The following is a 12312-nucleotide window of genomic DNA, read 5'->3' on the forward strand; positions in this document are numbered from 1 at the left end:
TTGAGGAACGCTTCATCTACCCCTAATGAAAAGGCAGCGCAGGAGGAAGCTGGCCGGTTTTTTCGTGTTTTTCTTTTGTCTTCTTTTATTCATAACACACAGAATTAAATACCCCATAAGAAGCAACTCTATCGCTTGTTTTCTTTCTTGTCCATCTCTTACAGCATAAACAGGAGTAGCAAGCATTAAAATTCAGATAGCGTCCCCCTATTATTACACATTTAATTTTGTATTGTTACAGTGGTTTTGTGGCTTTCATAAAAGTTCTCTTTGTCAAGCATCGTTACTGTCATCATCGGACTCATCTAGTTCAGATTCTGTATCCAAAATAATTGCCGCTTCTGAAAATTTTACTCCTTTTATTTCTTTCTCAGGGACAGGTGTAAGTGAAGGAGCTGAGTCATGATTTGAGCAGTCCTGCAAGAAAACAAAGAACACAGCTGAGGCAAAGCTACCGATGGCAGAGCGGACAAATTCTAAGCACCAGAAGTTATATCACTTTAACGTGTATTCTGCCTCTGAAGCTTGCAATGAAAGCATCATCTTCAAAGCTGCAAGCTTTAGGAGCAGCAACACACGAGAACCCTTTCCTGTACTTGTTCTGCAAAAGATGGAAGAGACCCACCCTTCTTTTCTGCATCACAAAATCCTCCTCCTCCTCCCTCCTAAGCAAAGACAAACAGCCTCTCCTCAAAGCTGGTCATTACTTATGATTTTTTTTTGCATGGATGAGTTCAGTCACAAGTTTACAGTCTTTTAATAATTATTTCAGTAATTTGATGAATAGTATAAAATAACTTTCACTCCATTCATTGCAATTGAAAAGCCAATTGCCTGTTTTGTTGTGATTTTGGCAGTGGCTTGGCACTTACATTTCTAGGTAGAGCGGCATTTTCAGAAGCTACCTTTTTTTCTTGTTCACTGCTGATATCTAATAGTGTCTCAAGGTAATTGCACTTTTCATTGGCCTGAAGTACGTCTTTGTCAGCATTGCCTTCTTTGGTATCCTGCAGGTTGTTAAATGCTATTGTTTCAGTTCTTCTGAAAGAGAGTTAAGAGAATTCATAACACCTTCATCTTACAAATAGTTACGTGAAAAAATCTTGGCTTGTCTGAAACAGAGAAATACGTATGCTGATTTCAAAATTACTGGGATTTTACCCAGGTGAATGATATGTAGCTTCTTGTAGCCTGAAAGCTTTTTTCCTGCATAAGGCTTAACAATAATTATTTGTGATGCAAGATTAAAAGGTATTAGCTCCCTCAAAGCATAGATACTATAGCCTATTACTGTAACAGTTCTTAGAAATCAACATACACACTATTGAAAGATGCAAGGAAAATCGTATGTTACCAGAATAACCAAGAAACACGTCTTTTGATATGGCTGTTTGTTTTTTTTTTAATGTAAATTTGTGGTATCAGCATTCTACTTACACTTCATTTGTATCCTCTGGTTTCACTAGGTTGTTCAGACTTCCATTTTTGTCAGCTAAATTCGGATTATCAATACCCTCCACTTCATGTAGCTTCTTAACTGAATACTGTTGTTCATACAATCTGAAAATGATAAATGCATTAAAATTAAATTGCTTATTCTTTTTAAAGACTGGCTTTACAATTGTTTTCCAAATAGAACATGAAGTTATTGGTATCATAGTTTTAATATACAGCATCTATTTTCTGTATTACTCTGGCAATTAGTTTTCAGTATTGCCTATTTTTTGATTATATATTAATCGTAATAGTGTAAATATGAGCTAACCTCTTGAAAACATATTTCTTTTCCTCATCTACATAGTCTTACAGGCATTGAAGTCAGCAACAAAACGTCCCTTGACTTCAGTACACAAGTTAATGTGGTTAGAGAAGACTTAACACGTGTATATTACAGGTACTTATGGCCCCCTTCACAGCCAGAAATTTCTGCTATCCACATTTCTGTTTTTAAAAGTATTTGTTTCTGCTGTTGCTTTGTGCCAAAAACAAAAGAAACCAACTTTAAGTTATGTATATTGAGAGGTGTCTAATACCTAGAGTAAAAAGCCTATTTTGATAGACGGCAAATCTTAGGCAATACTTGATCCAAATATGAACAATTTATCAGATTAGTCTTTTTCAAGTTGACATTTAAAGTAAACTAACTGTTGTCAGTCTAAACTACATTGTTAAAGTAAAAATATGCATACCTTTTCCTTTTTATAGAAATAACCACATATACCAGGAAGGCTATGAGGGTACAGGCTAACAGAACACTGAGAACAATAGTTGCAATGAGTTCAGGAGTTGTCGAGTCAGCAGGAGTCTCTTCTATGTCAGCGGTAACAGATGTTGAAAATATCTTCTGAAGTTCCTTCTCAATGGTTGCCTTCTGCTCCATAAGTTTTCTATAGACAGAAAATTAAAATGCTAATGATTTGTCAAACCCTCATTTAGGCTTGCAGAGTACTGAAGAAAATAACAGAATTTCACACCCTGGTCTGCCAAGATTGTCTTGTCATGTCTTCCATTCAGGAAAAATTCCATTTTCTAGCAACCAGTCCTGCTGCTTATGAACTAAAATGATGCAAAACTTGGAAAACTGAACTTGAGATGTCAGTATCCTCTAAATCCAGATCAAGGCAGCCACATATAAACAGTTTAGAAACACCAAGAGTGCTTTCTTCAGCGAAAAGGGATCATAGAATCATAGAACCATTTAAGGTTGGAAAAGACCTCCAAGACCATCTGGTCCAGCCATTCCCCTACCACCACTATCACCCACTAAACCATGTCCCTAAAATCGTCCATGCAGAGTGCTTCCTATGACCACAGGCTCTTTTAGTTGTTTCAACCACAAACCATTTCTGGTTACACACAGGTGTTGAGTCTAGAAATCATTTGCTTTTAAACAGCAGCTCCCCTTAATAGTATGTTTGCGTGAACATGCATTCGTACCACTATAAGGTTATGAAACAAATGTAAAATACAACTGAAATTTAAGTTTTTAATCAAAATTCTGCAATTCAGAAGTGAAGGCAACATCTATTTTAGTGGCATTATTTCTGCTTCCATTTTCTGTAAAACTGACTTTTAAAATTTATTTTGCACAATTAAACAGCCACATTCACGCTTTCAACAGACTCTGGATATTACCTTTGAATAAATAATGTAAGCTTTCTGAATTCTAAAAAATCAGTTTGAGCTGTTAGGTAAGTACCAGAGAAACTGCTATGTCATCAAAACTCATCTACTTGAGACATTAATAATGTTAAGGGAAACAAAACCTAGCTGTATAGATGTGATACCCAGAAGATGGACTATACAAACCTTTTTACATCTTCTGCAGGTATTTCCTGGTTTGCTTCATCAACAGCAATGATTTTTATGTAGGTTACATCAGTGCTTTCTCTTGTTCTTCTTTCAAACTCATTGGAATAAACATCAACAATGTATATATTCCATGCAAGTATATCTTCTATGACTCTGCCATCATATTAAGAGAACATTGTTAGTTAACTGGGCAATGACAAATTCTTTTAACACTGGAAATTAAATGATAGAAAAGTAGTACTTAATACAATATTTTGCAGATATTTAGCATTTTAATCTAAGGATGTCAAAATGCAGGATTATCATCAGCAAAGGAATTAAGCTTTTTGCCCAATATCATTGGGTGATTGAGTAGCAGAGAAAAATAATATCCAGTCCTTGTCTCTGACTATTAAACAAAAGTATATTTCGTTAGTAGATGCTATAAAACTTTCGTACATAGCCTGAAAATTCTTAGCTAGGTGCCATTAGCATAACTGAACAATTAGAGAAAAGAAGGATTAACAAACCCTTAATACCTAAATTTCATAACCAATATTGCATAGTATACCGTATGTTTAGTCATGCTTTTCAAAGTGACATATGGTCCGTTTCATACTTGACTTTTTATGATAAGTACAGGTAGTGATACCTATGGCGTACCATGAACAGTAAAGGTGGGGAAAAGGGAAATTTGTTCTCATAATCCTTACTGTTTTCTCCCAGTTATTTAATAAAGAGATTTTCTTGCTGGATCAGACCATTGGTGCCATTAATCCATCATTCTGATAGAAGTTAGTACCAGCTGCTTCCAAGACAGGAGGAGCTCTAGGGGTTCCATTTAATTTTTACCAACAAGAAATTGGTGGCATAACAATGTCAAACTCATTTTTCCATTCTTCAAACCTATTTCCCCTCAAAAGCACAGGACTTGATATTTCCAATGTAAATACATGTTTATGTATAATCAAAGTATTAGGTGTCTTCATTAACAACACAGAAAGGCCAAAATGTGTTTTTTCACTTTACTGTGGCCATCCACACATTGCTAGCTAATCCCCTAGGGTTGTAGGGGCTGAGACCTTGAAAAGCACTGCTGCTGTGCCACAAGGGGGATTTTCTCATTTGTATTAAGTGAGTTTGTTTTGAGGACTCGTCTTAGGACGCTTGTCAAAGAATGAAAGATTAGTACATCCTCTATCCAATCTGTGTCCACATGTGTATATTGGGCCTACAATCCATGAAAAATTATTAAATAAATAAATAAACTTGTTCCTAGGCTGTTGAAAATTACAGAAGCATTGAGGTAGGAAGGAATATCTTGAAATCGTCTAGTCCAACAACACTTCGACATTTGTCAGCTCAGGCCAAAGCCTTACAGGTAAGAACTGGCATATCTTTCTGACGGATTCCTGTGAATTCCCTCAAATTATTCTGCACTACATCAATTTGAAGGCTTAGCTTTTCATGAGGGCTGGCTGTATCAGCTCCCCTGTAAGCTGTCAGACCCCTATCTCAAAGGAGCTCTACATTTGTCACCAGATATTATATCAGAATAAGCTTCACATTTTCATAAATACCTTTCTACTTCAGCAATGCTTTTTTCAACAACATTGATCTTCTGATTAAGAACAAGTACCACAATGTTTTTACTGGAGCTGGAATCAACAGTTACCTAAGAAATAAAGAAATTGCCTGTAAGGTTTTCTAAAGCATTTACATCTCTCTCCAAGATTGACTTTCAAAAAAAGACTCTGATGGTGATGCTAAGAATGAGAGATCATAACTTTTTACATCAGTAATTTCAATAGAAAGCAGTTTTTAAGATAGCATTCTAGGCAATTCTAAAGTTGAAGAACTTAATAAATTGTAACTGAACCAATATAGAACTCTACTATGCCTGTGAGCAAGGTTTCAGGGAAGAGTTTGCCGGATTTTCATATCTTGCATTCTCTTTGCATGCATGCAATTTCATGAAACAGATTTCCAAAATTAGGTATGGATAAATAAATCTGGATTTCTCTGCACAATTCCAGTTATACCTGTCAGTGATCTGCATGCACAAGTTATTATAAATGCAGTATTTAAAGGATGCTTATCTAATTTTATGTTTCAAATCTTCATTGGAGTGGATGAGACTTGGTATAAAATGTATCTGCTGTGCATCTACATGGAGGTTCTTGCACTAATAAAGAGGATATCCTGGGGAAATTGCACCAAGGAGGGAGGAAGTGATATCAAATTGTAATACGTGATAACAACTCATAAGTCAAGGTAGATCTTTCTTTCCAGGGAAGAATAACTCAAGAGTAACTTTCTCCCAGAAATAGGTTAGATCCTTCCTCCTGTTCCTGTGCTCACAGTAATTGCCAAATGGTTCTCTCCAGTCTTATCCCAACCTCCCTCATCTCAAGGCAGCTTTGTTAATCTAGCCATGGCTGGAGTTAGTTAAGAGATTAATTTGTTCCATAAGCAGGTAATTGTCCTTTAAAAGTCAATTTTCATGTCAACAGATTTTTATCTGTTAAAGGAAACAGCAACCTTGTAATTCTGGCCTGAACATATGTGGTAGATACTGGCATTACCAACAGTCTCACTGCATGTTATTATTATTTTTTGTTTGTTTGTTTTTGGTCATTACCAAACCTAGTCCTTCTTGTATACACAGCTTTGACATGGAAGAAAATCAATACTATAAATAGCAATCTTTCTTACATTGACTTTTGTCTGGGCTGTGAGTCCTTTTCCACTTTGGTCTGCAGCCTGGACTTCCAGATAAAATGTCCCAACCTTTCCTGCTATAGAAACTGTAAAAATCTGCCCTGTATTTTCATTGATGTCAAATTCATTTGTTTGATGATTCACTAAACTGTACAGCAGAAGTCCATTGTCTCCTGAGTCTGGATCTGTGGCCTGGGTTTAAAAAAAAAAAAAAAAAAAAAGAAGAAAAGATGATTATGAGACTCAGTGTATGTCTTTTGGGCTGTTCATTACCCTTCGATCATAAAACTGCAGTTTTTATTCGTAAGACTGAACTATTTTAGGAAAGTGTTGTCATATTTTTTCCCTTTGCACTAACAAAGTGGGACACAAGCTGTCAGAATCAAACCACGGGTATGAAAGGGGAAATAAATTTCCTATAAAGTCTAGGAGGATTCTACAACTGCAAGCATAAAGGAAGCAGACTATAGGAACTGAGAAACCTACGACTTAGAAAGAAAAATACAAGAATTGCTCCATTTTGTATCTCATTTCCTATTTGGGTTTGATGGTAACAAAGCAAGTAATAGTACCAAAGAGAGAACAGTAGTCTGTGCAGTATGTAATCCTTGAGGCGTCATACCTTTAGGCAGCGCCAGGAGTCAGAACAGACTGCACATTCTTCTGACAGAACCACTGGTAGGACAGGTATGGACCAGTTCCCTAAACACCCCATCCTTCACCTGCATTATGATAAACCTGGATGGTGGGCAGAATTTGACTCAAGCATTTGAGAGCAGATTTAACAGCTCTTTTAGCCTAATTTAAATGCGAAAGAAATTCAAATCTTTCAAAAGATTTCTGTCCTTGTGAATAGTACAGACAGATACTCTACCTGAACTGTAATAACCGGGTACTTGTATGGCACAGAGTTTGGTACCCGAGCAGAGTAGACGCTTTGCAAAAATGCTGGCTCTTCATTTACATCCTGCACTGAGATTGTCAGCATTGCCACGTTTGGAGCAAACAGGCCTGTTAAACAAACACAGGTTATCTCGAGTGCTGCTCAGCCTCGTGTCTGCAACAACAAACATCAGCAAGGCACAACTTTCAGAGGCCAGGGCAGGCTGTGGCTTTACAGCAGTATCTCGGCTGCATGTGAGGATGAAGGAGAAGGAAGCGAACGCAGTTGAGACGTGCCCAGAGGAGCTCTGTTTGACTTCCGGGACCCTGGGGAGAACAGGCAGTGCACAGCTGGCTGTGCTATACTGGGCAAAGGACAGCCAGGTCCCTCCAGTTCATGCTATGGAGTCCAACGCCCAGGTATTACGTTCTTTACTGAGACCACAGTAAGACCCTGTGAGAGTTTGCACCCTTGGAGGAAAGCTACTGCTTTTCTCTGCACAGCCTCGACCTTCAGCTGCCTGTCTTTCACACCAGACTTTTCAGTTAAAGAGAATCTTGATTCCTATAGTTAGTTGCAAATACAGAAGGCAAAGAAATATCTTGCATTCATTGCCCCTGATTGAAGTTGGAAAGCCCTTCACAGGAAAGTTACCTGAAGACTGGACTGCAGCAGATGAGACATTCGCATTTGCTTCAATTACAATCACATACTGAGAAGTCTCCTCATAGTTCAAATTAATTCCCGTTTTCAGCTCACCACTTTCTGGATCCAACCTAAAATGACCTGAAAGGAAAAACATGCACCTCCGTTGTTATAGCTGCCATTTCACCTGTGGCTGTCCTACCTTTTGTGTCTCATTTTCTCTTAGGATGCTTCCATGGGCCCTCTCCTCTTACAAATATGAAGTGCTTCACTACCACTGGCTAAGCAGTGGATGCACCACAGCTTGGGGGGCACCTCAGACCAAACAAGCCTTAAACATGAAAAGGAGCAGCTACTTTGAAAAATAAAACTGCAGCCTCTTGTTGCACACATTTTCCAAGTTTTCTATCAGTTTTTAATTACTCCTGTTTTTTGTGTGCAAATGGAGTCATATCACAGCTGCAAAAGCTGAAGAAGGCCAGATGCCCTGAAAGGTGCGAGTGTAAGGAAATGATAGACTAAAAGAGATTGGCAAGGAGGAAGCTGCTTGTGTATGAAAGCTTCATCTTAGCTTCCTTAGCCCAAAAATTACCCTAACTTAAGACCATCAGAACCCATTGGCAAGTTATAACCACATCTTTAGCCAAAGGAGATTAACAAACTCTCATGCTGAAGAGCTCTGAAGGAAGTTCTTTGTGTGCTTTTATTTTTTTTCCTCCAAAGAAATTACACACACTTTTATCCTTGCTCTCCATCTCCTCATTTAAATACAGTGGCATCTACCACACAAAAGACAGGTTAGCATGTTATCTTAGTTATTTCAAGTCCTAAGGGAAATAGTACTCACCTTTTTCATTGCCAGATACAACTGTATAAACAATCGGTTTTCCTAAAGTTTCAGCCACAACAAAAGTGTAAATTAAATGATCCACTCCCGTGTTTTCCAACACTGAAATGCTAATATAGAAGACAAATGATAAAACATAATGTTAAATCTCCCAGCAGTTGTTGTGCTGAAAGGCTTCAAGATTTAAGTCCTTAAGAATAAGGTATCTGTGGAAAATTCTGCCCCATCCCCTCTAGTTGTTTGCCACAGCTCAAAACAACAATAAAAACTAATGTCCTTTTGTGCACACCAAAGGGGACAGCAATGCTATGATAACTATCTTCAACTTTCAGCTTTACTGTGTTTTCCACTACCTGACAAATATGTACCAGTTACGTTATGAAAGCCTCACCTGATTTGGCTCTCATTAAACTGAGGAACAAATGGACGGTTGTCGAACACATTAAGAGTAATCACAGCAGTGCTGTTTAAAGATGGAGAGCCTTTGTCCTCAGCCATCACTGTTAACCGGATTTCTTCAGAACTAGGCAGGTTTCCAGTTGTTATTATTTTCCCCTCGCTCCTATCTTCTATCAGGAAGAATGCGCTGAAGTTTATATCTGGGAGGATGTAGTATTCGATAAGGCCATTTTGCCCCTGCCATGAAAGGAACACAACTTTATTAAGATTAAGATAATTAAAAATATTAAGTTTAGACGTGTAGATGGGGGTACTTAGCCTAGCAAGAGAGTAACCTAAAGGAGCAATGTCACTTTTGCTTGCAGGACCATGTAATTTTCGTGCTCCCAGTCCTGTAGCACAGACTCACCAGAATCTTAGTATTTCCATGCTTAAATTGACAAAATGCCAGAGGCATTTTACTTAACTAGACAGAATCAGGACTCACAGCTACTTCATGCTGAAATTGTAACACTAGAGCAGCAGCAGCCAATGAACAGAGTAATCGTCATGTTCCCCCCATCCCCGAAAATTAATTTTCATGCTTTATGTATGGCCCCAAGACCCATACATATTTATAGTCTTAAAAACACAAGCTTATATAACAGTGCATTTAGGGAGATTTTATGTCCATAATGACCTGGAGCTTTGCACAAACTTTTAGACCACCATAGCTCATACAAAAACATTAACTCAATAGTTTTGAAATCAAAGTTCATAAACCAGAACATATAGATTTTTCAGAGAGAGGGTTGGAAGAGCAGGATATTGCTAAGTGAAGTGAAGATTTATTTTTCTGCTAGACTCCCCACATGATTTTGGACAATGAGCTTCAGATTCCTCGTCTGTCAAAGTGAGTTACAAATAACTATTCATTTTCCACGAGTGCTATAAAACTTTCCCCACACTGTAAAATGTACAGAGAACTATATTTTGATAGTGATATCAGTAGTAATAATGAATTTCCAGGATAAGAAATCTCATTAAAGTACTAAATAAAACTACATGCACTGGGAGTACATGTTGAAGGGTAGGATAAACACTGAAACAAGAGATGTAAAAAATGTCTAAATGAAAATTTGGGATTATCTATGGTAGGATGGGTGCTGATGAAAACAAAGCAGAAGAAAATTCAGAAGTAGTTTGTGAGTTACACAGCAAAAATGGAAAAAAAAAAGTCTTTAAAGAAAAAATATTAAGTTTAGACATGTAGATGGGGGTACTTAGCCTAGCAAGAGAGTAACCTAAAGGAGCAATGTCAATAAGAATAAGCTAAAGTCCCTTGGGTCCTTGTGGCACTTTGAGGAGAAGTGCAGCCTCCCCACTGCTGTGAGTATAAGCCCTATTCCTTCCTGCCTACACTCACATCACTTTCATCACTTTTCTAAGACAAGCCTTAGGGTTTACCCTATCACTCTTTGCTCTGTATTTCTGAAAAATGTTATATTCTCTTCTCCCATGGCTCCACAGAAGCAGGATCAAACCCTGCCATGAGCATCTATTGTCAGTATGTAATCTGTAAATTTGTGATTATCTCAGGAGTAGGGAGGAATAGAAACAAAGTCTAATATCTTCAGAGCTGGACTGTGCCCCACAATCCTGACAGGGTACAGAGCAGAGGACCAGACATGTCTGAAGGACGACAATTTCATTAGTTCTTCATGAAGCATTCTCAGTCTAGCAACATTCATAAAACAATTTTTTATATGAAGTAATAGCAAATATAACAAAAAGGGCCTTTCAATTATTTGCAGCCATATATCTCAACTGCTGCTATTATAAACAAAGTTTTGCATGAAATATTAGGAAGACACCTGATATTCATGTTTTGCTGTCACTTCCAGATGTTTCATCTTTTAAATTGTATAAATAATATTGATGTTGTCGTGGTGATCTTACTGACTGATATCTCTCCTGGTGCCTGGACATTACCTGGTGTGGGTGCAGTACAGATCAATCAGTCAGTTAAACAAAATTACTTATAAAGGTGGAAACAGAATTAGCTGGGGTATAGAGGCATTTGGTGAACAGACATTTCTATGTTCAATCCAGCTACATGATGCTTAGTTTTTAAAGAATCCTCCATTTCAGAAGTTCAAATAATTTCACAGTCACTAAATTGCTTGAGTTCTTACATATGTCTGAGAGACTAGTACAAATCCAAATATTAAGGGGAATAATTAAGGCAAATGTAGCTGAAAAAAAATTGCCCAAAGTAGATCAGCATCAGAGCAGAAACAATAAAATTCCTAATTTCCAGTTCACAGTGCTGCTAATCAATCATAATTTGCTCTCTGCTACAGTTGGTGTTTCATATCAGTAGAACAAAGAAAAGTATATTTGGGCTGCAGCTTAAAGCAGTGTCAAAATCAAACAGGAGTAGTTACCTGATCTTTGTCGTAGGCGTGTACAGTTATGATGTGAGCACCAACAGGATTAATCATGTTTATAGAAGTGGAATAGGAATTCTGATCAAACACTGGAGCATTATCATTCACATCAATCACTAGAACAGTGACAGTGGTGGTTGCCTAGAAAAAAAAAAGGTTTATTTATTAAATAAAATAATTTTAGAATATTTAGGATGTCTTATTTATTTCTTAAGTAGTTTTGTTATTTGCATATGCAACAGGAAGTATAAATCAGAATTTGAAAATGGTGTAGTAAACGACTGCATTAGGTTTAACTTTGTGAACTCGACATCAAAGATCTCTACAGAATTTTAATACAAAAGAAGCAGGAATTTAAATTTGCATTAGGATTCTTCTTCTTGAAAGGTTTCAGAATGGTTAAGAATAGGATATGTTTAGGAAGCCATATGTCCTACTACCACTGCTAGATGCAGATAAGGGAACTTGGGATGTTCTACTACTGTTAAATAAGTGTATAATACCTTTTCAAATAAAAGCAATATAGCAGGATTAGAACAATCGACTGAAAATTACTTTTGCTGCTATGAAGTTAACACAGTATTTATAGTACTAACTAAAAGCATAATTCCTGCACACCCGCAGAGGTTAGTCAGCAAACACTTCAGGGACAAATTCTACCATGCATGATTATAAAGTATTTCAACTATTTATGGAAGATAATATTCCTCAGCATGGACACCACGGGCAAAAATCTGACCCTAACCATGATTAGGAGACTAATTTATGTTGCACAATAACTGTCTTTGATAGACCTACCTCCCACTAGTTCAAATCTACTCTGACTGGAAGTGTCACTCTTCATTAGAAAGCTCTTTTACCTGATAGAAAGGGGCAGACTTGTTGTTGACTGCATTCACTGTCAGGTTGTACTTATTCATGGTTTCATAGTCTGGAGAATTCTTTATCTTAATGTTCCCAAGTATTTCATCTATTTCAAATATATTTCCTCCACCATCTGAGATACAATCAAAGAAGCTTTATCAGTGAATACATCTTTGAAACACATAATTAACTACACTCTTAAATGTTATGTTTAGTCGTATCTTGAGCTCATC

The 12312-nt window shown here is 37.2% G+C and overlaps 1 protein-coding gene across 4 annotated transcripts in view; it reads right to left on the reverse strand.

Moving 5' to 3' along the window:
• Positions 1-57: 57 nt before the first annotated feature.
• The window catches only part of LOC106036673 (protocadherin Fat 4-like), a 47093-nt gene continuing 34838 nt past the window's right edge, over positions 58-12312 (reverse strand). For 2 of the 4 annotated variants that reach the window (XM_013182222.3, XM_066995351.1), the window contains exons 33-45: positions 12076-12212; positions 11213-11356; positions 8779-9023; positions 8388-8497; positions 7550-7681; positions 6887-7023; positions 6007-6204; positions 4872-4966; positions 3310-3465; positions 2190-2387; positions 1438-1560; positions 873-1041; positions 58-417 (exon numbers count right to left, since the gene is read on the reverse strand). In XM_013182222.3, the coding sequence (XP_013037676.3) occupies positions 274-417; positions 873-1041; positions 1438-1560; positions 2190-2387; positions 3310-3465; positions 4872-4966; positions 6007-6204; positions 6887-7023; positions 7550-7681; positions 8388-8497; positions 8779-9023; positions 11213-11356; positions 12076-12212 (1988 nt within the window). In that variant the 3' untranslated portion in view covers positions 58-273. The remainder of the gene's footprint in view (positions 418-872; positions 1042-1437; positions 1561-2189; positions 2388-3309; positions 3466-4871; positions 4967-6006; positions 6205-6886; positions 7024-7549; positions 7682-8387; positions 8498-8778; positions 9024-11212; positions 11357-12075; positions 12213-12312) is intronic. The other 2 variants (XM_066995350.1, XM_013182223.3) reach the window with 2 other exon arrangements.

The sequence above is a fragment of the Anser cygnoides genome, chromosome 3 (assembly GCF_040182565.1).
Source record: "Anser cygnoides isolate HZ-2024a breed goose chromosome 3, Taihu_goose_T2T_genome, whole genome shotgun sequence".
Lineage (NCBI taxonomy): Eukaryota > Metazoa > Chordata > Aves > Anseriformes > Anatidae > Anser > Anser cygnoides.